At 41.8% G+C, this 27,941-nt stretch overlaps 1 protein-coding gene and 1 pseudogene across 2 annotated transcripts in view; both read left to right on the plus strand.

Annotated features, from left to right (window-relative positions):
* The window catches only part of ACMSD (aminocarboxymuconate semialdehyde decarboxylase), a 66,735-nt gene that overhangs the window by 9,284 nt on the left and 29,510 nt on the right, over window positions 1-27,941 (plus strand). The window contains exons 3-6 of one of the 2 annotated variants that reach the window (XM_045867496.1): window positions 8,732-8,828; window positions 21,010-21,059; window positions 22,917-23,153; window positions 27,609-27,702. In XM_045867496.1, coding sequence (XP_045723452.1) covers window positions 8,732-8,828; window positions 21,010-21,059; window positions 22,917-23,153; window positions 27,609-27,702 — 478 coding nt within the window. Of the gene's footprint in view, window positions 1-8,731; window positions 8,829-21,009; window positions 21,060-22,916; window positions 23,154-27,608; window positions 27,703-27,941 lie in introns of those variants that run through there. The other variant, XM_045867497.1, reaches the window with a different exon arrangement.
* On the plus strand, window positions 11,172-11,878 carry LOC123838409 (solute carrier family 25 member 16-like; annotated as a pseudogene).

A 27,941-nucleotide genomic window follows, 5' to 3' on the forward strand; every position in this document is an offset into this window, starting at 1 on the left:
GTAGAGTTTAGGGAGCCAAGATAAGAGCTGGAGAGATGGGCAGAAGCCTCATTAGACAGGGCCATAGAGGATAGATTTAGGCCTTTGTACTTGATCCTAAAGGCAATGGAGAATAAATAGTTTTGGAAATCAGAATCCCTGGGGCAGCTTACTCTCACCTTCATTAAAGAGTGCCTACTAAGTGCTGGTTTAGACACTGTCCTGCACTCTCCCCATTAAAAGTGCTAATTCCAAGCCTAGGAGTTGGTGATATCAGTTGGCCTTAAATCTCCCCAAGGTAGAGAACATTCTGAGTGGAGCTGATTACAACGCTATCAGGAAGTCCACAGGAGTGGGCAGCCTGTGATTGGTTTTTAGATCTCATTTGTAACCTCGATACTGGATTTGAATGCCTTTCGTTTCATTTTGTTTTCATGTCAAAAAATTGCATAGAGTAAATCTCCAAAAGAAAACAGGAATGAAAATATTTCATATCGGCTACCTACATATTTCCAGCAAAATTGGACAGAATTTAATAGAACAAAACAGTGACACTCTCCTTCCCTCTCTCTCAAAAACAAAACAAATGAAAATACAAGAGAACTAGATCTGTATTTTTCATAATTATAGGGGTCAGGGATTACAGTCAGGAAAAACAACATGCAAATATATATAAATAGGGAAATTAGACTAAGCAATGAGAAAATCCAGTATTTGGGGGCTGAAATTTCTTTTTTGTTCTCCTACATTCCTTTGAACAAATATTTTGTGGCTCCCAAGACTGCTATACCTTGGAGATTCCTGTCCTCTGAAAAATCTTTCTAAAACATTTCTCTGGTCTGCCCATTTGTTTCTCTTTTTAACTTTGGTTTTTCAATGCTCTTGGAATGAATTGAGGGGTATTTGTTTGCCACAGGAAAGCTTTGTTCAGAACTAAAAAAAAAGAAACACCATTTGTCCTTGGTTGAGTATTGATAAAAGTATAAGTAGTAAGCCAGTTTGTATAACTTCCTTTCAGGAGCTGTTTGGGGTGGGGAAAAAATACCTAGGAGCATTTCAGAGGGTAGACATAGGGTCCTTTTCAAATCCATGGGTCAGAAGCATCTAGAAACATCCACTGAGTGTTTTTCAGGCCCTTGAGAATACAAATACAGACACGCACACACATGCACATAAACACGTATGCATACACACATACACATCATTTCTATCTGATTAGCATTTTGCACACACTGTTCTGTGTGATCTCATCAGGTTGCTGTTCTCAAAATGATTTCCCCCATAAAGAAAAACCTACTCAGTTTTTCACCTGTGTCCCAAGCACAGGACCTTCCATCCCCATGGAGTTGGGGTGCATCATCCTCCCAGTGTGGATGTGTTCTCCATCCTGGAAGCTCCCAGAACCCCATGCTATTGGGATTTTTATGGAGGATTTATCATGTAGCCATGTTCAATTATTAACTCCATTTCTAGCCCTCCTCTACTCCCTGGAGAAGTGGTGGGGGGACTGAAAATTCCAAGCTTCTAATCATGGCATGGTCTTTCTGATGACCAGCCCCCATCCAGGAACCATCCAGGGGTCTATTCGGAGTCATGTCAATAGAACAAAAGATGCTCCTAGTCTCTTACCCACTTAGGAATTTACAAGAGTTTTAGCAGTCCTGTGTCAGAGGATTAAAGACCAAATGTTAAAATAAGAGGTGCTCCCAGTAACCCTCAACAAAGTAGGTAAACATGGAACATACTTCAACATCATAAAAGCCATATACGAAAGACCCACAGCTAATATCATCCTCAATGGGGAAAAACTGAGAGCTTTTCCTCTATTGTCAGGAACAAGATAGGGATGTCCACTCTCACCATTACTATTTAACATAGCACTAGAAGTCTTAGCCACAGCAATCAGACAGCAAAAAGAAATAAAAGGCTTCTAAATAGGCAAGGAAGAAGTCAAAACTTCACTATCTGCAGACAACAAGATACTCCATGTAGAAAATCCAAAAAACTCCACCAAAAATTTGCTAGAATACATGAATTCAGCAAAGTCCCAGGATATAAAATCCATTTGCAGAAATCTGTTGCATTTCTATACACCAATAATGAAGCACCAGAAAAAGAAATCAAGGAATCGATCCCATTTACAATTGCACCAATAACAATAAGATACCTAGGAATAAACCTAAACAAAGAGGTAAAAGATATGTATGCTGAAAACTACAGAATACCTATGAAAGGAATTGAAGAGAACACAAAGAAATGGGAAAAAACTCCATACTCATGGATTGGAATAACAAACACTGTTAAAATATCTATACTATCCAAAGCAATCTACACATTTAATGCAATCCCTATCAAAATACCACCAGCATTTTTCACAGAGCTAGACCAAACAATCCTCAAATTTGTATGGAACCACAAAAGACCCCAAATAGTCAAAGCAATCCTGAAAAGGAAAAGCAAAGCAGGAGGCATCACAAATCCAGACTTCAAGCTATATTACAAAGCTGTAATAATCAAGACAGTATGGCACTGGCACAAAAACAGACACAGAGATCAATGGAACAGAACAGAAAACCCAGAAATGAACCCATAACTATATGGTCAACTAATCTTCAACAAAGCAGGAAAGAATATCCAATGGAAAAAAAGACAGTCTCTTCAACAAATGGTGTTGGAAAACCACATGCAGCCACATGCAGAAGAATGAAACGGGACCACTTTTTCACACCATACACAAAAATAAATTCAAAATGGATGAAAGGCCTAAATGTGAGACAGAAATTCCTAGATACATCACCAGAGGCAAGGGAAACAAAAGCAAAAATGAACTATTGGGGCTTCATCAAGATAAAAACTTTTGCACAGTGAAGGAAGCAAACAACAAAACTAAAAGGCAGCCTATGGAATGTTAGGAGATATTTGCAAATGACATATCTGATAAAGGGTTAGTATCCAAAATCTACAAATATCTTATCAAACTCAACACCCCAAAAAACAAATAATCCAGTTAAGAAATGGGCAGAAGACATGAACAGACATTTTTCCAAAGACATCCAGATGACTAATAGACACATGAAAAGATGCTCATCACTCATCATCAGGGAAATGCAAATCAAAACCACAATGAGATATCATCTCACACCTGTCAGAATGGCTAAAATTAACCAACACAGGAAACAACGGATGTTGGAGAGGATGCAGAGAAAGGGTAACCCTCTTGCACTGCTGGTGGGAATGCAAACTGGTGCAGCCACTCTGGAAGACAGTATGAAGGTTCCTCAAAAAGTTAAAAATAGAACTACCTTACAATTCAGCAATTGCACTACTGGATCTCTACCCAAAGATACAAAAATACAGATTTGAAGGGGTACATGAACCACGATGCTTATAGCAGCATTACCAACAATAGCCAAACTATGGAGAGAGCCCAAATGTCCATTGATTGATGAATGGATAAAGAAGATGTGGTATATATACACAATGGACTATGACTCAGCCATCAAAAATAATGAAATCTTGCCATTTGCAATGACATGGATGGAGCTAGACTGTATTATGCTAAGCAAAATAAGTCAGTCAGAGAAAGACAAATACTATATGGTTTCACTCATAGTGGAATTTAGAAAACAAAACAGATGAACATGTGGGAAGGGAAAAAGAGAGAGAGAGAAGAGAGGGGAGGCAAACCATAAGAGACTCAACAACAGAAAACAAACTGAGGGTTGATGGAGGGAGGTGAGTGGAGGACGGACTAAATGAGTGATGGGTATTAAGGAGGGCACTTGTTATGATGAGCACTGGTATTGTATGTAAGTGATAAATCACTAAATTCAACTCCTAAAACCAATATTACACTCTATGTTAACTAACTAGAATTTAAATAAAAATTTGGAAGAAAAAAAGAGAGATTCCCCTAGTTTTCTTATCACTTAGGAAATTACAAGGGTTTTAGAAGCAGTGTGCCAGGAATCAGGGGCAGAGACCAATATATATATTTTCTTTTATTTCACACTCCATCACTGGGGAGCCAGGAAAACACCCAAATGGATAAAGAACACACAGATAGCAATAATTTTGTACTAACTGAGCAAAAGAGACAAAAAATAGTAAGGGACTTTAGGAGAGGTGGAGGGGCAGGGAGCAATTTTCATAAAAGAATCTCTGAACTGTAGAACTAGTGATTATCTAGTCAGTGTTTGAAAATATGGGCTGCAATGCAACAGTGAGTCTTATCAATGCAGTGGGTTAGAGCAGCTTAAAAAATAAAATAGATTACAAAAGAGAATAGCAGAATGCATTCATGGTAAGAGGGCCTTTATACCTCCATGTCAATCAGTCATTGGAAGTGGGCTGCCCTGGAAATGAAGCAGGACCTGGAGGGAGGTGGCTCTTCAGCTGAGGCAGTCTTCCTATCTCCCCATAGGGGCTGATAGTCCAGGGCCGTCTGTAGGCAACACCCCCAGAAGCTAGAAGAAAAAGGCCTTTTATTCCTGAAAGAGGATTTGAGCAGCACATCACACCATCCTGGAAAGGGAATTTAGACATCTCTTACTCTGAGCCCTTATTTTATAGTTAGAATCCAAGGTTCTAGGAGGTTGTTTACACACAGGGTCCTGGTCTCCTGGCTCCTGCGGTATCATGATTTCTATTATGTCATGGTGTTCTGGCTTTAAAAATATTAGAGGTGTATTTGAAATGGTTTACCCAGGTGGTGATGGTTGGGGAACTTTTTTTTTTTTTTTAAGTTTTATTTATTTAAGTAATCTCTACACCCCACATGGGGCTTGAACTCAGGACCCCAAGATCAAGAGTCACATGCTCTTGGGGTGCCTGGGTGACTCAGCTGGTTAAACATCTGCCTTCAGCTCAGGTCATGATCCCAGGGTCCTGGGATGGAGCCCTGTGTCGGGCTCCCTACTCAGTGGGGAGCCTGCTTCTCCCTCTACCTGCCGCTCCCCCTGCTTGTACACTCTCTCTGTCAAATAAATAAATAAAATCTTAGGGGCGCCTGGGTGGCTCAGTTGGTTAAGCGACTGCCTTCGGCTCAGGTCATGATCCTGGAGTCCCTGGATCGAGTCCCGCATCGGGCTCCCTGCTCGGCGGGGAGTCTGCTTCTCCCTCTGACCCTCCCCCCTCTCGTGTGCTCTCTCTCATTCTCTCTCTCAAATAAATAAATAAAATCTTAAATAAATAAATAAATAAATAAATAAAAAATAAATAAATAAATAAAATCTTAAAAAAAGAAAGAAAGAAAGAAAGAAAGAAAGAAAGAAAGAAAGAAAGAAAGAAAGAAAGAAAGAAAGAAAGAAAGAAAGAAAGAAAGAAAAGAGTCACATGCTCTTCTGACTGAGCCAGCCAGGCACCCCAGTTGGGAAACTCTTTAAAAAAAAAAACAACAACAACTTGGTTTTCTTTTGAGAGTTTAAAAAAACAGGATTTGTTTGTGGGTTGAATAAATTGGAGCAGCTTACTCCAATTACTTGGTTATTAGTTTAGTTTAAGATCTTGGTTGATATTGAGGTCAGCTTAAGAACCTAAGAAACCCTCTGTCCCTCCCCCAGCAACAAGTGCTGCCTTCTGAGGCACATTTACAGCCCTGCAGGGATACTGGGTTCCCAAATGTAAAGTGAGAGGTATCAGGAATTGATTCTCCCAAAATTCTGGCTTAAGAAACAATGCAAATTGGGAGCCTGCTATAGGGCACAGCTGCTCTGTGGTACTTTTCACTCAGAAAAAGTTCAACCAAGAGTTGCTGTCATTCATTAGCTTTACCATGGATCCAGCATGAAGGATGTGGAGAGAGAAGTTTAGTGAGTCCAATTCTCCTGCCATGTAATGAGGGCCATCCCCTCAAAAGATCAGAATCTGTAGGAAATGATAGTAATTAACCTTTGCCTACTAAATAGACACCAATTACCAATATCAGCATGGTGGTATGGAAAATGGATCCATAACCTTGGACAAGTCACTGAATTTTATAGACTTACTGCTAAATGCAAGGGTTGAACTAAATGATCCACTTCTGCTTTAATGTGCCCTGCTTTATCTGAAACCAAAACTTACTCATGCATCGCCCAGAGAAACCCAAGTTCCTCCATTGCCATTGATAATATATGCTAAAATCTGGCCTGAAATGATGGAGCATGTTCTCTGACCTGGTTCTTTACAAATATTCTATTTCTATTGAATCTTCTGTTTTACCCACTGTTCTTAGTTGCAAATAACAGAACACACTCTAGCTTGCTTTAGTAGAAAGGCAGCTCACAAACCTCCTGGGAAGACAACAGATCAAAACCAGAGGCTGTGCTAACATGCACAATGCCCAATCATACCTGGCGGACTGCTCCAGCAAAGAGGCAAGTGCCGCCCCTTCTGGCCACAGACAGGAAGCTCATACTCATGCTGATGCTGCTGAGACTGGAGACTAGAGTACTGACGTTTCCGCTCCAGCCACGTCTGACACCTCAGACAACACCCATACCAGAAGGCAGCTTCTGCATGCATGTTTGTACCCTCACTACAAGGGAGCCTGGGAAAATGAAGTCTGGATTCTCCTTCATAACATTTCTTCACACACAAAAGTGTTCCAAAGATGCTGGGTGGCCACAAGCATGACAAATATAATTGTCCACATTTTGCAGATAGAAAAAGTGAGGCTTCAACTCAGAAATCCCCTAACTTAGCCTCTTCTACTGGTAGTAAGTAACTTCAGGAGATTCAAACCCAGGTCTGTTGGAATGCATGCCCTTTCAGCACTCTGCTATCCTGGGTGCTTTATGGTGCTTAAGCTTTCCTATTTAGGAGCAAAAGAAAAATAAAGCCTCTAATTTGCCAAATAAACATATATTTCTTCACTTTTTCTTTTACCATCATTCCTCTCCCCTCCCTTCTTCACCAGATGGAAATACATATGTTCCTATATTCTATTTGTGCAATCAGTATCATTCTGGACTCTTCGTTGCAAACAATGGAAACCAACAATGGTCAGTTTAAGCAGAAAAGGAATTGGCTGCAAGAGTTTTAAGCCCCTCCAGAAGTACAAATGCCTAGGGAGCCGGTCATAAGATGTGCAGGTGACTGAAGCCACAGCCAAGACCACACCACAGGACTAGCCTGGCTAGGGAGCTGCTGCCTCCCAGCTGGACACTGGACACTGCCACCAACACCACTGCCAATGGACCCAGCACGTGACCACTGCTGGAATCACTGGCAGAATAAATTCACCGATCCTGTCTTTAAGCATCACTTCCTCTTGATTAAAAACCAAGCACTGTTGGTCAAGCTTGGGGCAAGGAGAGCAAGCATTGGGGCTTTGGGGCTTTACGAGAGGGTATCTGGGACCTGCCTCGTAGGAGATTCCCCAAGCTGGGAAGGAGGTTCAGATGCTGCCAAGGTCAACAAAGGATGGGAACTGAGGCAAATAAATCCTGATGTCCTGATGTCAAGAGACTCAGCTATGCCTAGGTATGGACATCTGTCTCAGGATGTACAAGTTGTTCACTGACCTTTTCCCCAGCCATGAGAAATGGAAACTTAGATGTGAGGTCTTATGTATGCATGCCAGATATGAATGGGCTGCCACACTTGAAGGTGAAAAGTGGTCAACTTTCTCCATGCATGAGACAGAGAAGGTCTTGTCCAAGGAATAGAAGGATGGAGAAGAAAGCTGTGGCAGGGCCTGTGTACCACTCACAATCAAGCCAAGAGGAAGAGGAGGAAGGTGAAGGACTCCACCAAGCAGAGCTCAAGGCCTTTGATCACCACATGCCCATTCAGCCATCACGTAGGGCCCAAGGGCGATCCTGAGGCCCTGAAGCACCACCAGAGGTGATGTGCCCTCAAAGCAGGGAAATATCAGGAAATAGTCTCGTCCCTAATTAGCTATACATCATTAATAACTAATACTGAGAATAACCAGCACTTATGTGTCAGAAACTCCACTAAGTGCATTACAGGGATTATCCCATTTCATGCTTACAAGATCCCTTTAAGGTAAGGGATTACTATTATTATACCCCAGTAAGTGGTAGAATGGGGATTTGATCCCCATTGATCACTATGATTTCAGGGACCTGGATCAGACCTTTCCCTTTTCTTTAGGGATCACAAATGGAAAGTCCACTTTAGAGGACTCCTTGCACTGAGTATTAAATGTAGTGTGCCCAGGCAGGCATGATGCCTGGTGGAAGCTAACAACTTAGCACCAAATTTCATATATGCTACTAGACTGATTTACTTCATTGCCTGCCTCCTCCTGCAGGTGTTGACATCAGTGAGCCCTGCTCTGATAGACAAATCATTTACTGTCACTACCCATCTGTTTCTTTTCTATAAAACAAGAGGGTTGGACTAGATGGTCTATCTCAGAGGGCCTTTCCAAATCTACAATGTTATGGATCTGGAGTTTTCCAGGCACTGGGCCATCCTCTTGGATCCTGTAGCCAGCAGTTGAGATCAGCAAGATGAACAGCCATCCTCAGTATGCTGCCCCAAAAGGCCATGACCATGACCTTGTTCTCTCTGTGTCCAGCCACTGACACTCACAGAGCACACCCCTTCGATTCCAGGCCAACATTATGGCATGAGGATGAAAAGCTGAGTCCCGTTAAATGAACAGACTTCTACTTCTCTGAGGATTAAGTAAAAACCCCTAAAAATGTTAGGGAAGAACCATGTTCCAAAGCATACAAGGAAGAATAAATCTAAGTAAGCCTAGGTCACACCTTTTGCTGATGTGAGTTTTCTGCCTTAGGGAGAAGCAAAGATGCTGAAAGATGGGAAGGTCTTCAGAGTGGTCCAAGAGAACTGCTGGGATCCAGAAGTCCGTATTAGAGAAATGGACCAAACAGGTACTTAGGACGAGAAATGCTACCAATGTTTATATCTGATATAAAAGCAACATCTGCCTCTAAAAGTCTGTAGACCACTTTATGTGATAAACGTGATGGCAACTTCTGATTGTCTTTTCTCCACAGGACAGGCTATTCCAGCTTCGCTTCTACTACCATGCTTTTAAGAATATGGATTTAAACTTTTTTAAATTAGGTATACCTTGTTTTAAAGTAGAATGCTACATCATCAGAAAAATAAAAGTAGTATGTTATTATTTTAAACTTTTAAATTCAAATGTAGAGTACTTACTGTGAAGTCAACTAAAACTGTAAAAACAAGAATTCACAATTAAGGATGCCAACTGCTTGCTTAATCAGATTCAGGATCCATATTCTTTCTATAGTTTGTCTCAATGCACAGTACACAGAATGTCCCCACTGACATATAAGGAGTGGAAATGGGAGTAGTTAAAAAGAAAGTTAATCGTATAATAATCTCAGAATACTCTACAATGAAACTAACCAGAAATTTGAAAAATAAAAATTGGGAAATTCTTGTTTCAAAGCTGAATCACTAACAATTTCTAAAAACTGCTTGATTTTCCTTATCTTACATCTAAAAAGCAAACAAGTCTCCCCAATTTAAAAGAATTTCAAAGACTATTTCAAATAAGGTATGATGGCCACGTTGTGCTTTCACTTATTACTACCTGGTTGACTGTGCAACCTGAGGAGTATATGCTCCAAGAAGATGCACTGAGCCTTCTAGACACATGTGAGCCATTACCATGGGCCATGATGGGGAACTCACCACTACAACACTCTCAGGCCTAAATTTTGACATGGGTTGTCTAGATTCAAACAAGAAAACAAACAATGCATATACACAAATGAAAGAGCAGCTTGGAATTATCACCTTCTTAATCAAAGACAAATGTATAAGAACTTCAAATACATACTGAGATAGCAGAAGCCGTTTTATTCCAAAGTCTGCACAAAATGAGTTAACCTGCCAGCCCTAAATAAGGAGGTAGTCTCTGGCATGTTAGAACTTGGTCTAGGATACTTCTGGCCAGGTACTTCTTCATAGGGTTTTTTTTTTTAACATTTATATTTAAATAGCATTCAAATTGAATTTTACAGAAATTCTAAAGCACCTCTGTAGACCACTCCACAGAACAGAGTATATGCCCCTGTTCTACAAGTATATGGGAGTGGGAGGGGAGTGAGAGAGAAAAAGCATCCCAGGCCTAGAGCAAAGAGCAGGGTTTTGATCTAAATGTGAAGTTTAGAGTGAAGATGGTGGAGGCATAGGGGACCCTAATTTCGTCTGGTCCCCGGAATTCAGCTAGATAGTTATCAAATTATTCTGAACACCTGCAAAATTAGCCAGAGATCTGAGAAAAGAATGGCTGCAATTCTATAAATAGAAAAGCAACCACTCTTTGCAAGGTAGGAGGTGCAGAGACGTGAATCCGAGGCAATATATTGGAAGATAAACCTTTGGGGGAAGGAGCCTCCTTAAGCTGGGTACCAGAGGTGTTATAATCAGCAGAATGCAAAACTGGAACTTTTAGAAGTCTGCCTGAAAGGCGATCGGGTGGCAAAGTGGGGCAGAATCCTAGGTGGGACAGCATGGTCTCAGGATCCCTGGGGTCACAAAAAGAACAGGGATGCCTGAGTGCAGCTGAGTTCCCAAGCATCAGAGCAGGGAAGCCAGCTGCAAACAGAGAGCTCAGGAGTGGGCTTTCTGCTCGGTGTTGCCATAAACCCCAAGCCCCAGCAGTCAGACAACTGCTCTCTGAGCAGTGACCCAGCAAGCAGCAGAACCCTAGCAAAACCCCTGTTACTCCCCCCAAGAGAAATAGCATGGGTCCCTGCCTTAGGAGGCCATAAAGTTTGGCGACTCAAAATAGGGTCATGCCTGAGATAAAAACGCTCAGTCACAGGCTGGGTGAACACAGAGAGCAGGTAGAAACCAGGGAGACATTCCCTCCCACCCGCGCGGCGGTTGGTGCTCTGTCACCGCCCACTGTGACCATGGCCCCAGCCCGCGGCCTGTAAATTGGCCACCAGAGTTCCTGAGGGGGCCCTGGTCCTGATGGTGGTGGCAGCGGCCGACCCCCCTCCCTCGATGCCCGCAGGTGGCAGGAGCTGGAGGGCCCACTGCCCGTCGGGACTTCTACAGGCTGCACTCCTTTCTGGCCGGAATGTGTGCCAAAACAACAGTTGGTCCTTTGGATCGAGTAGAAGTTTTATTACAAGCTCACAATCACCATTACAAACATTGAGGAGTATTTGCTGCATTTGGTGCTGTTCCCCAAAAGGAGGAATACCTTGGATTATATAAAGGTATATATAATGATGATCCGAATCTCTCCCTATGGTACAATCCAGTTTATGGCATTTGAGCATTATAAAACGTTAACTACTACAAAGCTGGGGGTTTCCAGTCATGTGCACAGGTTAATGGCTGGATCCGCGGCAGCTGTGACAGCAGTTATCTGTCCTTACCCTCTTGACATGCTGAGAGTGCGCCTAGCACTCCAGGTGAAAGGGGAACACACTTAGACAGGAATTATTCATGCATTCAAGAAAATTTATGCAAAGGAAGGGGTTTCCTTGGATTTTACAGAGGCCTGATGCCCACTATATTAGGAATGGCTCCATAAGCAGGTGTTTCATTTTTTACTATTGGTAAAAATACTATTGGTATTGGGCTTTCCCATGCTCCCCCCCTTCTTGGCAGACCTTCATCAGACAATCCTAACATCTTAGTTTTGAAAACCCACATAAACGTATTTTGTGGGGGTGTTGCCAAAGCCATAGCACAGACAATATCCTACCCATTTGATGTAACTCATCGGCGAATGCAATTAGGAACTGTTCTTCCAGAATCTGAAAACTGCCCTGCCATGTGGGAGACTATGAAGTACGTCTATGGACACCATGGAATTCGAAGAGGATTATAGCGTGGTTTATCTCTTAATTACATCCTCTGTGTTCCCTCTCAAGCAGTGGCTTGTACAACATATGAACTTATGAAGCAGTCTTTTCCACTCAGCTAAAGAAAATCATGATTTCTTTTCCTTAATAAAATCTCAGAGGGAGGGAGAAAGAAAGAAAGGAAGGAAGGAAGGAAGGAATGAACGAAGGAAGGAAGAAAGGAAGGAAGGAAGAAAAGAAGGAAGGAAGGAACAAACAAACAAGGGAGACAAGAGTGATTGACTGCTTTTCTGTGAGGGCTCACTGAAGAGTGGGCGGGGCACAAACTTTCAGCTCTGGAACTAGAGATCGGGGTGTTGCCATTTTCATCCCCCCATCGTGCTGAAAGCCTTCAGGGAGCAAAACAGCACTACCTAGTGCAGTCTGGGGCTGCTTACACTGAGCCCAGCCCCCTGGCAAGGGGGGTGTATTCTGCTCGGGCAAAGACACCTGAAAATCAGCACAACAGGCCCCTCCCCCAGAAGACCAGAACAAACATCCAGCTAATACCAAGTTTACCAATTACAGAGAACTGCAAAACTTCAGCTCTTGGGGAAAAGAGTATATAGCATTTGTGGCTTTTTTCTTATTATTCTTTAGTCTTTCAGTTGTATATTTTTTTCTTTTCAGCGTGTTTCTTATTTTATCAATTCTTTTTTTAAGTCTTTTTTAATTTTTATTTTTACATTTACATTATATATATTTCATTTTTGGTTTCCTTTTATTGTATTCAATTTTATTTTTGTATATATGTAAGTTTTTCTTTCTTTCCTATTTTGGGACCTAGTTTCTTCTGAAAAACAGACCAAAATACACTCAGGATCTAGTTTATTGTGTTCTGTTCTACGTTTTGTTTGATTTCTCTCTCTCTCTCCCTCTTTTTTTGTTTGTTTGTTTGTTTCCTGTTATCTTCTGATTTGTTTAATGTGTATTTTTCTGGTGTTGTTGTTGCTATTTTTGTACTTTCTCTCCCTTTCATCTATTCTTTTCTGGACATAATGATGAGATGGAAAAACTCACCCCAAAAGAAAGAACAGGAGGCAGTACTCACTGCCAGGGATTTAATCAATATGGATATAAGTAAGATGTCAGAACTATAATTCAAAACAATAATTACAAAGGCACTAGCTGGGCTTGAAGAAAGCATAGAAGACACTAGAGAATCCCTTACTGGAGAAATAAAAGAACTAAAATCTAATCAGGCTGAAATCAAAAAGGCTATTGCTGAGATGCTATAAAAAATGGAGGCTCTAACTGCTAGGATAAATGAGGCAGAAGAGTCAGTGATATAGAACACAAAATGATGGAGAATAAAAAAAAATGAGAAAAAGAGAAAGAAACAATTACTGGATCACATAGGGAGGATATGAAAGATCAATGATACCATAAAGCAAAACAATATTAGAATAATCGGGGTCCCAAAGGGGCACCTGGGTGGCTCAGTCGTTAAGCATCTGCCTTCGGCTCAGGTCATGATCCCAGGGTCCTGGGATCGAGCCCTACAACGGGCTCCCTGCTCTGTGGGAAGCCTGCTTCTCCCTCTCCCACTCCCGCTGCTTGTGTTCCCTCTCTCACTGTATCTCTCTCTGTCAAATAAATAAAATCTTAAAAAAAAAAAAAAAAGAAGAAGAATCGGGGTCCCAGAGGAAGAGGAAAGAGAGGGGTCAGAAGGTTTATTTGAACAAATTATAGTTGAGAACTTCCCTAATCTGGGGAAGGAAACAGGCATTCAAGTCCAGGAGGCACAGAGAACCCTCCTCAAAATCAATAAAAATAGGTCAACACCTCAACACATAATAGTGAAGCCTGCAAATTTCAGAGATAAAGAAAAAATCCTGAAAGTAGCTTGGGACAAGAGGTCCTTAACCTACAAGGGTAGGAACATATGGTTGGAAGCAGACCTGTCCACAGAGACCTGGCAGGCCAGAAAGGACTAGCATGATATATTCAAGGTACTAAATGAAAAAATATGCAGCCAAGAATACTTTATCCAGCAAGGCTCTCATTCAGAATAGAAGGAGAGATAAAGAGCTTCCTGAACAAACAGAAACTAAAAGAATTTGTGATCACTAAACCAGCACTGCAAGAAATATTAAAGGGGCTCCTTTGAGTGAAGAGACAGCCCAAAAGTAACAAAGACCAGAAAGGAACAGTGACAATATAAACAGGGACTTTACAAGTAATACAATGGTACTAAATTCATATCTTTCAATAATTACTCTTAATGTAAATGGACTAAATGCTCTAATCAAAAGACACAGGGCATCAGATTGGATTAAAAAACAAGAACCACTGATATGTTGTCTACAAGAGACTCATTTTAGACCCAAAGACACCTCCAGATTGAAAGTGAGGGGGTGGAGAACAATTTATCATGCTAATGGACATCAAAAGAAAGCTGGGATAGCTTACATTAGACAAACCAGATTTTAAACCAAAGACTGTAATAAGAGATGGAGAAGGACACTATATCAGAATAAAAGGGTCTAACCAACAAGAAGATCTAACAATTTTAAGTACTTATTCCCCTAACTTGGGAGCAGCCAATTATATAAACCAACTAATAACCAAAATAAAGAAACGTATTGATAATAATACATTAATAGTAGGAGACTTCAACACTCCTCTCACAGCAATGGACAGATCATCTATGCAGAATATCAACAAGTAAACAAGGGCTTTGAATGACACACTGGACCAGATGGACTTCACAAATATATTCAGAGAATTTCATCCTAAAGCAGCAGAATACACATTCTTCTTGAGTGCACACAGAACATTCTCCAGAATACATCACATACTGGGTCACTAATCAGGTCTCAACCAGTACCAAAAGATTGGGATTATTCCCTGCATATTATCAGACCACAATGCTTTCAATCAAGAGAAAATTTGGAAGGAACACAAATACATGGAGGTTAAAGAGCATCCTACCAAAGAATGAATGGGTCAACTGGGAAATTAAAAAATAATTTTAAAAATTCATGGAAACAAATGAAAATGAAAACACAACTGTTCAGGGCCTTTGGGATGCAGCAAAGGCTGTATATAACAATACAAGCCTTTCTCAAGACACAAGAAAGCTCTCAAATACACAACCTAACCTTACACCAAAAGGAGCTGGAGAAAGAAGAGCAAATAAAGCCTAAACCCAGGAGGAGAAGAGAAATAATAAAGATTAGAGCAGAAATCAATGAAATAGAAATCAAAAGAACAGTAGAATAGATCAATGAAACTAGGAGCTGGTTCTTTGAATTAACAAGATCAATAAACCCCTAGCCAGACTCATCAAAAAGAAAAGAGAAAGGACCCAAATAAATAAAATCACAAATGAAAGAGGTGATCACAACCAACAATGAAGAAATACAATTATAAGAGCATATTATGAGCAACTATATGCCAACCAATTAGGCAATCTGGAAGAAATGGATGCATTCCTAGAAACATATAAACTATCAAAACAAAAACAGGAAGAAACAGAAAACCTGAACAGAGCCATAACTAGCAAAGAAATTGAAGCAGTAATCAAAGATCTCCCAACAAACAATACTCCAGGGTTGGATGGCCTCCCAGTGGAATTCTACCAAACATTTAAAAAAGAATTAATACCTATTCTTCTGAAGCTGTTTCAAAAAATGGAAATGGAAGAAAAACTTCCAAATTCATTCTTTGAGGCCAGCATTACCTTGATCCCCAAACCAGACAAAGATCCCGCCAAAAAGGAGAATCACAGACCAATATCCCTGATGAACATGGATGCAAAAATTCTCACCAAGATACTAGTTAATAGGATCCAACAGTACTTTAAAGGATTATTCACCACGACCATGTGGGACTTATTCTTGGGCTGCAAGGGTGGTTCAACATCTACAAATCAATCAACATGATACACTACATTAATAAAAGAAAGGACAAGAACCATATGATCCTCTCAATAGATGCAGAAAAAGTATTTGACAAAATACAGCATCCTTTCTTGATAAAAAAACTCCCTGCAGTATAGGGATAGAGAAAACATACCTCAATATCATAAAAGTCGTATACAAAAAACCCACAGAGAATATCAATCTCAATGGGGAAAAATTGAGAGCCCTAAGGTCAGGAACATGACAGGGATGTCCACTCTCACCACTGTTTCAATATAGTACTAGAAGTCCTAGTCTCTGCAATCAGACAACAGAAAGAAATAAAGTGCACCCGAACTGGCAAAGAAGAAGTCAAGCTTTCACTCTTCACAGATGACATGATACTCTATGTTGAAAACCCAAAAGACTCCACCAAAAAATTGCTAGAACTCATACAGGAATTCAGCAATGTGGCAGGATATAAAATCAATGCACAGAAGTCACCTACATTTCTATACACTAACAATGAAACAGAAGAAAGAGAAATTAAGGAATCCATCCCATTTACAATTGCACCAAAAACCATAAGATACCTAGGAATAAACCTAACCAAAAAGGCAAAGGATCTGTACTCAGAAAACTATAGAACACTTATGAAAGAAATTGAGGAAGAGAAAATGAAGTAGAAAAACAATCCATGCTCATGGATTGGAAGAACAAATATTGTTAAAATGTCATGATACCCAAAGCAATCTATACATTCAATGCAATCCCTATCAAAATACCATCAACATTTTTCACAGAGCTGGAACAAATAATCCTAAAATTTGTAAGGAACCAGAAAAGACCCCAAATAGCCAGAGGAATGTTGAAAGAGAAAAGCAAAGCTGGTGGCATAACAATTCCAGACTTCAAGCTCTATTACAAAGCTGTCATCATCAAGACAGTATGGTACTGGCACAAAAACAGACACAGATCAATGTAATAGAGAACAGAATAGAGAACCCAGAAATGGCCCCTCAACTCTATGGTTAACTAATCTTCAACAAAGCAAGAAAGAATATCCAATGGAAAAAAGATAGTCTCTTCAACAAACGGTGTGGGGAAAATTGGACAGCCTCATGCAGAAGAATGGAACTGGACCATTTTTTTACACCATACACAAAAATAAACTCAAAATGGATGAAAGATCTAAATGTGAAATAGGAATCCATCAAAATCCTAGAGGAGAACACGGGCAGCAACCTCTGTGACCTTGGCTGCACCAACTTCTTGCTAGACAGGTCTTCAAAGGCAAGGGAAACAAAAGCAAAAATGAACTATTGGGATTTCATCAAGATAAAAAGCTTTTGCACAGCAAAGGAAACAGACAACAAAACCAAAAGACAACCGACAGAATGGGAGAAGATATTTGTAAATGACATATCAGATAAAGGGCTAGTATCCAAGATCTATAAATAACTTATCAAACTCAACACCCAAAAAAACAAAAAAATCAGTCAAGAGATGGGCAGAAGTCAGGGTGCCTGGGTGGCTCAGTCCGTTAAGTGTCTGCCTTCAGGTCAGGTCATTATCACCAGGGTCCTGGGATTGAGCCCTGCATCAGGCTCCCTGCTCAGCGGAGTCTGCTTCTCCCTCTCTCTCTGCCCCTCCCCCCACTCATGCTCTCTCTCACTCTCTCTCGAACAGATAAATAAAATCTTTAAAAAAAGAAATGGGCAGAAGACATGAACAGACATTTCTCCAAAGAAGACATATAAATGGCCAACAGACACATGAAAAAGTGCTCAACATCACTCAGCATCAGGGAAATACAAATCAAAACCACAATGAGATATCACCCCACACCAGTCAGAATGGCTAAAGTTAACAAATCAGGAAATGACAGATGTTGGTGAGGATGTGGAGAAAGGGGATCTCCTACACTGCTGGTGGGAATGCAAGCTGGTGCAGCCACTCTGGAAAACAGTATGGAGGTTCCTCAAAAAGTTGAAAATAGAGCTGCCCTATTTATCCAAAGGATATAAACATAATGATTTTAAGGGGCACCTGCACCCCAATGTTTATAGCAGCAATGTCCACAACAGCCAAAATATGGAAAGAACCCACCTGTCCATCCACTGATGAATTGATAAAAGAAGATATGGTGTATATATACAATGGAATATTACTCAGCCATCAAAAAATTGAAATCTTACCATTTGCAGCAACATGGATGGAACTAGAGGCTATTATGTTAACTGAAATAAGTCAATCAGAGAAAAACAATGATCATATGATCTCACTCATATGTGGAATTTAAGTAACAAAACAGAGGATCAGGGAAGGGAGGGAAAAATTAAATAAGATGAAATCAGAGAGGGAGACAAATTTAAGAGACTCTTATCTATAGGAAACAAACTGAGGGTTGCTAGAGGAGAGGTGGGTGGGGGATGGGGTAACTGGGTGATGGGCATTAAGGAGGGCACTTGATATAATGAGCACTGGGTGTTATATGCAACTGATGAATCACTAAACTACCTCTGAAACTAATAATACACTATATGTTAATTAATTGAATTTAAATGAAATAAAATTAAAATTAAAAAAAAAGAAAGAAAGAAATGTGAAGCTCAAGCAAAGACCATTGTTTCAAGGAGAAAACTAGTAGAAATGAGCCTCAGAGGGCTGTTGTCAGAACCATTGCTTATGCCTGCAGTTTAGATGAAGTGTGTTGTCTCCTTTGGATTTTGTTTTGTGTTTCATTCCACGGCTATGCTTGAGAGAACTGTCATGACTAACCCTGGCTGAGCACTTACTTTGTGCCAGGCACTGTTCTCAGCACCTACCATGTATTCACTCACTTAATCCCCATAACAACCCTAGGAGATAGTATCTATTATTATGCCCTTTTTATAGATGAAGAAAGTGAGGTACAGAGGTTAAGCAATTTGCCCAAGATCACACAGCTTACAGAGGGCAGAAACAGGATTCCAATCCAGGCAGTCTGACCCCCCAGGGGCTTAACAACTAACTATATCCTACCACCTCTGTGGAGGTAAGAAAATAAAATGATGAAATGCCCAGCACAGAAGATTCCAGCAATCCATGCCATCTTCATGGGGAGGAAAATGTAACCAGCAGACCCTGGGTCATTTCACCACAAAATCCAACACAGAGCTGAGAAAGACCGAAGTAGTAAGATAACAACGAGATGATGTATCTGTGTCTCCCAAGTCCTCAACTAGGTTGAGTTCCTCTTGAAGCTGGTTCTGGGGTCAACCCAGGAAGGTCAGAATTGGTGAGGGATCCAGGCCTGATAAGGGCTGGAGTGGGAGCTCAGTCTTCTCTGCAAGGAGGAGGCTAAAAGGCCCCAGCGGAGTCTGAGGAATGTGAGCACATACCTGCTCATATCTCATCCTTTCTCAACATCTCTAGAAGGCAGGTATTGTTGTACCTATTGCCACCTAAGGGAGGCAAGGAGGTTAAGTGATTTGCTCAGGATCACACAGCTAGTAAATGGCAGAGCTAGGATTGTTCCTAGGGCTATTTCTCTCATTCTACCACAAAAGCTCTCCCCAAACCTCTCTCAGCATAAGGATTGCCTGGGATGCATGCTAAAATTCTTTTTTGGGCCCCCTCCACTGAATCAGAATGTCCAAAGGAGGGCCTAGGCATTTGTTTCTATAACAACCCCCCTCACCATTTTAATCAACAGGTAAGTCTGGGGAATGTTGTGCTATGCTATAGGGTCAAAACCCTGTTTTAAAAAACATAAGCTCCAAATGGATTAGGCTTGTTTTTTCCCTTTCAGTTCTCAGAGACCAAAGAATATGTATCCAAACCAAATGACGCACAAATAGTGCAATTTTAATCTGAACTATGTGACGTGCAATGGCCCCTGGGGGTACAGGGAAGGAGCAAGGCTGGACAGGAGCCTCATCCCACCACTTTCAAGCCATGTGACCTTACATCTAATCTACAAAATGCAGAAACAAAATAGAATAACGTAAGCAAAAGTATTTAGGTAAAATGTAAAGACTTTACAATTGAAAGGAGCTCATCTGTTTTACGCTACTCAAGGAACATAAAGATTATCGTGACAGTGTTTTAACAAAGCTTTCTAATCAAACACTGCAGTCTCTAGTCCTCACTATATAATGATTTATTCTTTCATTTATTGGGTCTGTTCAACATGCCAGGCACAGTTCTGGACACTAGAGATATGGCATGGATGGTCAGGCTCAGGCAGTGTTTACCTTCATAGGGGAAGCCACAGAGTAAACCACTGAACACAGTAATGACAGACTGAATAGAAAAGGGAAGGAACAGAACAATGGGACAGCGAGTGAGTGGCTGGAGCTAGGGAAGGCCTCCCTGAGGAGATGACATCTCAACCAAACCTAAGGGTGAAAAGGAGTCCATCCTGTGGTGAGCCAAAAGAATATTCCAGGCAGGTGGAACAGCAGTGCAAAGTCCTGGGGTAGGGAAGCACTCCAAAGAACAGGCAGAAGGCCAACAAAGCACAAGGTGAGCCCTGGGAGAGACTGCTTGGGGCCTTATAGATCACGTTCAAGTCTAGATTTTACTCCAAGTGTGGTGAAAAGTCCTTGGAAGTTTGAAGCAAGGAAGTGACTTGATCTGAGTTTTAAACCTTACTCTGACTTCCAAGGACAGAACAAACTCTAAGAGGACAAGAATGATAGTAGGAGACCAGTTCCGAGGCTTCTGCAGTGGTCCATGTATGCTGGTGGCTTGAACCAGGTAGTAGCAGGAGGTGGGAGAGATGGCAATGAAAGGAATCAGAGTAGAGCTAACAGGACTTGCCGGTGGGTTGGATGTGACTACAAGAGAAAGAGGAGTCGGCTCAGTCTGGCAGCATCTCTCCTGATACCCCAGCTCCCGGAGCTTGAAGACAAGAGATTTTAGGCATCCTGGTTGCTGGATTCTAGGGCCTACCCCAGAGACTCATTCTGTGCTTTCTAGACAGTGGGACTCCACCCAGGCTCACTTAGGAGATGAATTAAAAGGGAAGGTGGCTGAGAAACACTCTCTGTCACACATGACCTAAGATGAAGAGCTCTGAAAGAAGATGGAAAAAGGCCTTGCTTAAATAAAACTTCGCGGGAAGGAGAGTAGAAATAGCTCTTTACAAATGGGGCCACTTAGTTTTTCTTGAATAAGCTCATTTTTGTCCAGCTTTCACCCCTCGCCCTAGACCTGGGCCTGAGGGATAAGGGGGGCCTGGGACAGACAGCCTGAGAGAAGGGGATAGGGAGGAGCAGCAGGGGAGGGGAGAGTGGGATGGAGATGTGCTGGGCTCTGGGAAATGCAAGAGGAGTGCCTGGACTATTCTCATCACCTTTGCCTTTCTTTGTGTCTGTGTCTAGGAGTGACCATGCAAGCCCTTTCCACAGTTCCTGTCATGTTTAGTTACTGGGTGAGTGTGAAAATTCAAACCGTCTCCTTGGTGAGCGAAGGCTCACGTCTAGCTCAGTAGTGAGTAGACAGATGCCTCAAGTCTTGACACTGCCCCCCAACTCTCCTCCCCTTTAGGGATCACCAGGGACCCCCAGCTTCTCATACTGCAATGTCCCCTTCCAGGCCTTCCTTCTAGTCATGTTCTTGCTCTAGACCCACATGGTCCAGAACGGTAGCCAGGAGCCACATGTAACCTGTGTCTCACATTACATTTCCATTGAACAGGGCAGTTCTAGACTCAACCTGAATTCCATCAGAATTTACCTGTCTCATGCCTCATTCCTGCAGTGCCTTGCTCAGTCATTGACAAGCCACTGACAAGTTTATTCTGAGATGATAATGACTGGAGAATGAGAACAATAATAAAGGCCTAATATGTTGCCTCTCTAGGAGAAATACACAATTCAAAATGGGATTCCTGCAGTAGGATGACTCTCCCTGAGAAATTAAGTCTCAAGGGCTGAGTTTCAGGCATGATCACAGCCTGTGGGAGGTCATTTTTGTACATAGCTAGGGATGCACTAAGTATCTACTCAACCAAGTGAATATTCATTTGTGTTGTGATTTAAAGAGCAATGGAAATATCACCTGCTCACACAGACTTTCCCCACCCATGCTCATATTCCAGTATTAGTGTTTCAGTCTTTATCTGTTCCTGGGATTAGACTCATTTTTTATTTTGTTTTATTTTTTATTTTTGAGAGAGAGAGTGCAAGGGGGGGCAGGGGGAGAGGGAAAACGAATCCCAAGCAGACTCCCCACTGAGCGCAGAGGCCAACGAGGGGCTCCAACTCACGACCCTGAGATCATGACCTGAGCTGAAATCAAGAGTTGGGCACTTAACCAACTGAGCCACCCAGGCACCTCTAGACTCATTTTTTAAAAATAAAAATGCTCTAATTGGGCGCCTGGGTGGCTCAGTTGGTTGAGCGACTGCCTTCGGCTCAGGTCATGATCCTGGAGTCCCGGGATCGAGTCCCGCATCGGGCTCCCTGCTTGGCAGGGAGTCTGCTTCTCCCTCTGACCCTCCCCCCTCTCATGTGCTCTCTCTCTCGTCTCTCTCAAATAAATAAATAAAATCTTTAAAAAAAATAAATAAAAATAAATAAATAAATAAATAAAAATGCTCTAAGATTTCAGTATGCACAGATTTATCAGAGTATCTACTATTTTGACTGAACAACTGGAATTTCAGGAGAATACCAAACGCCTGCCAGTGGGGTGGGGTAAAGTTAGAAGGAAAGAAAACAGTAAAGAAGGGAGAGTTAAGGAACAGAAAGCAAACCATCACATCAGCATTTTGCTCAGGTAACTCTTGAGTGTCACTGCCAACAGGAAGGACAGGGAGGAACACAGACAGGGACAGGCGGGGTCCGTGAGCAGCCTGCCATCCCATGAGGAGGCATGACAAGGAGGAGTGTGGCCGGTGATGTGGGACACTCATCAGGCCCAGCTCCAGCGTGGGGGAGTGCCTTGTCGCCCGCTGTGTGCCCTGGGGTGGGCGGGAGGGCATGGCCCATTCTCGTTCCATCTCTTCTATAGGATGACCGGCCCAGTAATTGTGTCCATCCCTTCTGATTATAACTTCCATTTTTCTAATTAATCGGCAATATACTAGCAGTTTCCTTTACTTCTGCAGTGATTGGCTTTGGGTCTCCTGCAGCCAGTGCCTATTTCAGTCTGTGCCCCAGCTGGCTGAAGAGTAAAAGCCATGGACAGTGACAAATGATTCAGCTCAGGAAAGGTGTTGTTCAGAGTAAATATGTAAAGAAGTAGGTTGTGAATGATATGATCTTCCCTTACCTGTCTCCACCAGGCCAAACCTCAGGACACTTTAGACCTGTGCCAGCTTTTAAACAATGACTTGGCTGCCACTGTTGCAAACCACCCCAGGAGGTTTGTGGGTCTGGGGACGTTGCCCATGCAGGCCCCCGAGCTTGCCATGAAGGAGATGGAGCGCTGCGTGAAGGAGCTGGGCTTTCCCGGGGTCCAGATTGGCTCCCACATCAATGAGTGGGATCTGAATGCGTCGGAACTCTTCCCTGTCTACGCAGTGAGTACGCAGCGATCCCTCAGCCAGCATGCGGTGGGCCAGGCACTGCGCTGGATGCAGGAGGGCAGAACATGAATGCACCACCTCCCTGGCAGGGGGAAAGAAAGATGCCTGATGACATGCTGCATATAGCAGGAAATATGTAAAGAGTTCTCCAAGAGGGCCATTCCACTAGAAGAGGGACAGGTGGAAATGCTTCACAAGTCAGCCCCGAGTAAGCTCAGGGAAATCTCTCTTACCTTCCATCCCCCATGCTCTCTTTCTACTGTTTCATTTGGAAGCTGAAATAGTACCCTCATTACAGCCCTGGTACAAAAGGCCATGTTAGTGACATGCAAAAAAAAAAAAAAAGTATTTATTTTGCTTTAGAAAAAAATACTTATCTTTTAAAATTATGAAATTTGTTTCCAGATGCCTGAGTGGCTCAATCCATTAAGTGCCTGCCTTCAGCTCAGGTCATGATCCCAGGATCCTGGGATGGAGTCCCCCATCAGGTTTGGGCAGGGAGTCTGCCTGCTCAGCAGGGAGTCTGCCTCTCCCTCTCCATTTGCTTCTCCCCTCTCTCTCATTCTCATCCTCTCTCTCACTCTCTCTCTCTCAAATGAACAAATGAAATCTTTTAAAAAAAATTATCAAGTCATTTTGAAGAAATTCTGGAAAACACAGAAAAGCATAAAGAGGAAAACAAAAATAACTCATAATCCCACTACCCAAAGATAAATAATCACTGTTACTATATATTTTGTTTGATTTTTTTGTTTGCATATTTCTGCATATATCTATATTTTAATGAAATCTGAATTCTATTATACATGTGATTTTATATCCTAATGAAGACTTTCCAATCTAAATGAAAATTCTCTTAATGCATGATTTTTAAATAAATGCATATATCCTAATATATGGATATGTTTTGATTCATTTAACCAGTCCTCAATTAATATACTCTTTCCCCATATATTTTGAAAATGTATAATTAAAACACATAACAAAAAACAGTGCCATCAAAATGCTAACATTTGATGAAACTAGCTGGTGAGTATATGGAAGTTCATGGTACTATTGTTTACAACTTTCTACATTTGAAATATTGCATTATAAAGTATATTTTCAGGGATTCAGTGCTATTTTCATCTCTCAAGAATCCAACTGAAATGTCCACAGTCCCATGGTCCTCTCCATGGGACTTCCTCTGCCCTTCTGTTCTTTCTGCAACTAAGCCTGCTTTTCTTCATATCAGGAATCAAGATGCATATTCTATACTCAATTGCATTTGTTTATTTCTTACTTTCCTCCTAGAGTTATAACAGTATTGTTTTCTATTATTTTCATTGTAAGTGCAAAATCTTCAATAGTGGATTAAATAGATGTTGGTGGGGACGCCTGGGCAGCTCAGTCAGTTAAGCGTCTGCCTTCAGGTCATGATCCCGGGATCGAGTCCAGCATCTGGCTCCCTGCTCAGTGGGGAGACTGCTTCTCCCTCTGCCTGCCTCTCTCCCTTCGTGTGCTCTCTCTCTCTGACAAATAATTAAATAAAATCTTTAAAAATAATAAAAAAAAATAGATGTTGGTGTGCTCCCCAGCACTAAAACCACTGATCATTTATTCCTTTCATGTTTATTGAGCTCTGCCTACATGCACAAATGTTTCCATGTTTGTATCTATGGACACTGCCCACCAATTGGGGAGCTACCTGTTAAACTGCCTCCCAATAACCTGAAAGACTTAATGTTCCTCTAAATACTGAATTCCCTGAAGCTTATTGGCTGCAATAAGCTGAGCTGATGCAGTGAATGTTTTCTAGAAACTTTAATGGGCTTTGAAAGAGGATTTATTTATTTGTGCGTCCAAGTTGTTTCAGCGCAGTGTGAGCAAGTCTTCAGCAGCAGGTCATTTTACTCTTTGCCAGGATTGGGTTTATGAATTACTAAGGAGCTCAAAAAGTAAGAGCAGTCAGTTGCGGTCCAAATGGGTATTTTCGTTTGTGTGACGAGCTCAACCCACCACTCACTCTAAATAGGCTGCTTGGGGGCACCAGTCTCTCAGGGAATTCAGGAGGGCATCCTGGCCCCAGCCGATTTGTAATATCCAGGGGCTGGCGGCACATTCGTTTGGTTAGCAAGACTTGGAAGCCTCACTAGTCTCTATCTTGCATCAGTAACATGGCTAAAACAAACGACAGGAGTTGCCATGAACCAAGTTGGCTTTGTCATTTCAAGGGGAGTCTGGAGTTCCAAAGTGTCTAGCCATCTCCTTACCTCCTAGACCTCCCTCGTTAGTGAGTGAACCCAACCCTACATGCTCAGGTCAGTTTTCAGGCACGAAAATGACCTCATTACAAGTATGAGGCAGACAGCCTGCCTCTACCATGTATCAGCCACAAGACCGGAGTAAGTTACCTAGCCTCTGCCTTAGTTTCTTTCTCTGTAAAATAAGGGTAATAAAAATGCTCATCTCAGAAGGTATTACGCTAAGTGAAATAAGTCAGAGATAGACAAATAAATACCACATGATTTCACTTATATGTGGAATCTAAAAGAAAAATAAACAGACAAAAACAGTAATAGACCCAATAAACACAGAGAACAAACCAGTGGCTGCCAGGAGGAAGGGGGTGGGGGATGGGCAAAATGGGTAAAGCGGAGTGGGAGATACTTGGCTTCCGGTTATGGAATACATAAGGCACGAGGATGAAAGGTCCGGCATAGGGAATAAAATGAGTATTATAATCGTGTTGTATGGTGACGGATGATAGTTACCCTTGTGTGAGCACAGTGTAAGGTACAGAGCTGTTAAATCACCATGTTGTACACCTGAAAGTAATGTAATATTGTGTGTCAACTATACTTCAATTTTAAAAAGTGCTCATCTTATAAAGGATTAAACTAGTTAGCAGTTGTAAAATTCTTGTAACAGCTTTGGCATATGGTAAGTTCTCAGTTAATGTGAGTTATCGTGATTTTGAGAGTTTAAGTGACTTCTTTTTGTGTTCTCTACAATGCCTCACATACAGAAAGGATCTCTGCACCATCAGAGGTGCAGAGAATAAAGTTTTATCCTAATAAGGAGTCAAATCCCACTGAGATACCATGATTTTGGGCTTTTGTCAAGCTCAGCCCATCCCAAGAAGTTGACCCAGCCTGCATCCATTATCAGAAACTAATTAGCTCCTCTCCCTTCTGCCCCCAGAACCTGAGGAAATTAGAAGTCCATTCTTCAATCTACCCTTTGTCTGCCACTTCCAGAACCCTTGTTGTCCAAGAATTGCATCTCCATTTTAAAAATGCTTATGTCCAGGGGCGCCTCGGTGCCTCAGTCAGTTAAGTGTCAGGGTCTTGATTTCAACTCAGGTCATGATCTCAGGGTCGTGAGATCATATCCTGCATCGGGCTCAGTGCTGGGCATGGAGCCTGCTTAGGATTCTCTCTCTCCTTCTACCCCTCCCCCTACCCTCCCCATCCCCCGCTAGTGCAAGCTTTCTCTCTTCTTAAAAAAATTAATTAAAAAAAAATTAAAATGCTTATGTCCAGAACTCACATTGCACCAGCCTATTTAGCCCACATATTTATATGTAAAGGTAGGATGAATCATTCCAGCCCCTCAATATATTTGGAAAAGAAATGAGCTAAGGAAATCTGTTTTGAACCTTGTTAAGCACTCATACTCAATGCCCGTTGAGGGAACTTTTTTAAATTAAACATTTTGTTGAATAAAAGTCATTCCATCCAGATAGGATTTCCATTTCCCAGAAGGCCCTGAATAGGTTTGCCCATGACATTCGTCTCAGTACCTGCCTGGCTGAGGCACTGAGAGCTCTTGACTTTCTGAAGTCATCTCATTCACAACAGACTGTCCAGGGACTCAGATGGGCTCCTGAGGCTTTGTGAGTACCTGTAGACCCCCAGAAATTCCTAGTTGGTGTTGGGCTCTGTGTGGCCGATGGCTTGGGTCAGGCCAGCCTGCTCCAGTCCAGTCACGAGCCCCTGGCCCCAACCATCACTTGTTCACTTTCACATCCTCAGGTTTCCAAGTGGGGGAAGCAAGGGGGAACACTCTAGCCCTGACTCTAACAATCTTCCTGAAAGAATGAATCAAGTAGCAACCAGCAGGGGAAACTTCCCTTGCATTTGAGGTATGGGATCAGTCCTTGAGCATTTTGCTGTCAGCTAAAACATGTGAATGATGGATGTTTCCTGCGACTTGTATTAAATTCATCGACCTCCATGGTGAATCCACCAACCCCCTTGTTAATTCTAAATGGCCTTCTTATTTTCTAAGCAGGAGCAGAATTTCTCAATGCCTCTTTTATAAAGATTAAGAAACAACTTCAAAAATATTTTAGCTTCTTTATTCAGATCAATATAGACCCAGAGAAAAAGTTTCCCTAAAATAGTACCCTGTATTTGCTGGCTCATCCAAATAACACACACTCTCTTTCTCATTGCTTCTTTAAAGGTGGCTGAAAAGCTGAACTGTTCCCTATTTGTGCACCCCTGGGACATGCAGATGGATGGACGGATGGCCAAATACTGGCTCCCCTGGCTTGTAGGTTTGTGTCAGCTTGGCATCTGGAAAAGAGGATCAAGCCTTTGGTTTTTTTCCCAATTATTTCTGGAACGCTACTATGTCAAAAAGAGAAAGTAGGAATAATTAACAGGATTGTGAGTTACTGAGCTCTTGGATAAATGCTATATATATTACCTTAATTTTAATCATATCCACACAAAACTCTATGAGGTTGGCATTATAATAACCATTTTATAGGGAAGAAACTGAGTCTCTGAGTGG

The sequence above is a fragment of the Mirounga angustirostris genome, unplaced genomic scaffold (assembly GCF_029215605.1).
Source record: "Mirounga angustirostris isolate CCGP_5_RB_7025 unplaced genomic scaffold, mMirAng1.0.hap1 SCAF_3, whole genome shotgun sequence".
Taxonomy (NCBI): domain Eukaryota; kingdom Metazoa; phylum Chordata; class Mammalia; order Carnivora; family Phocidae; genus Mirounga; species Mirounga angustirostris.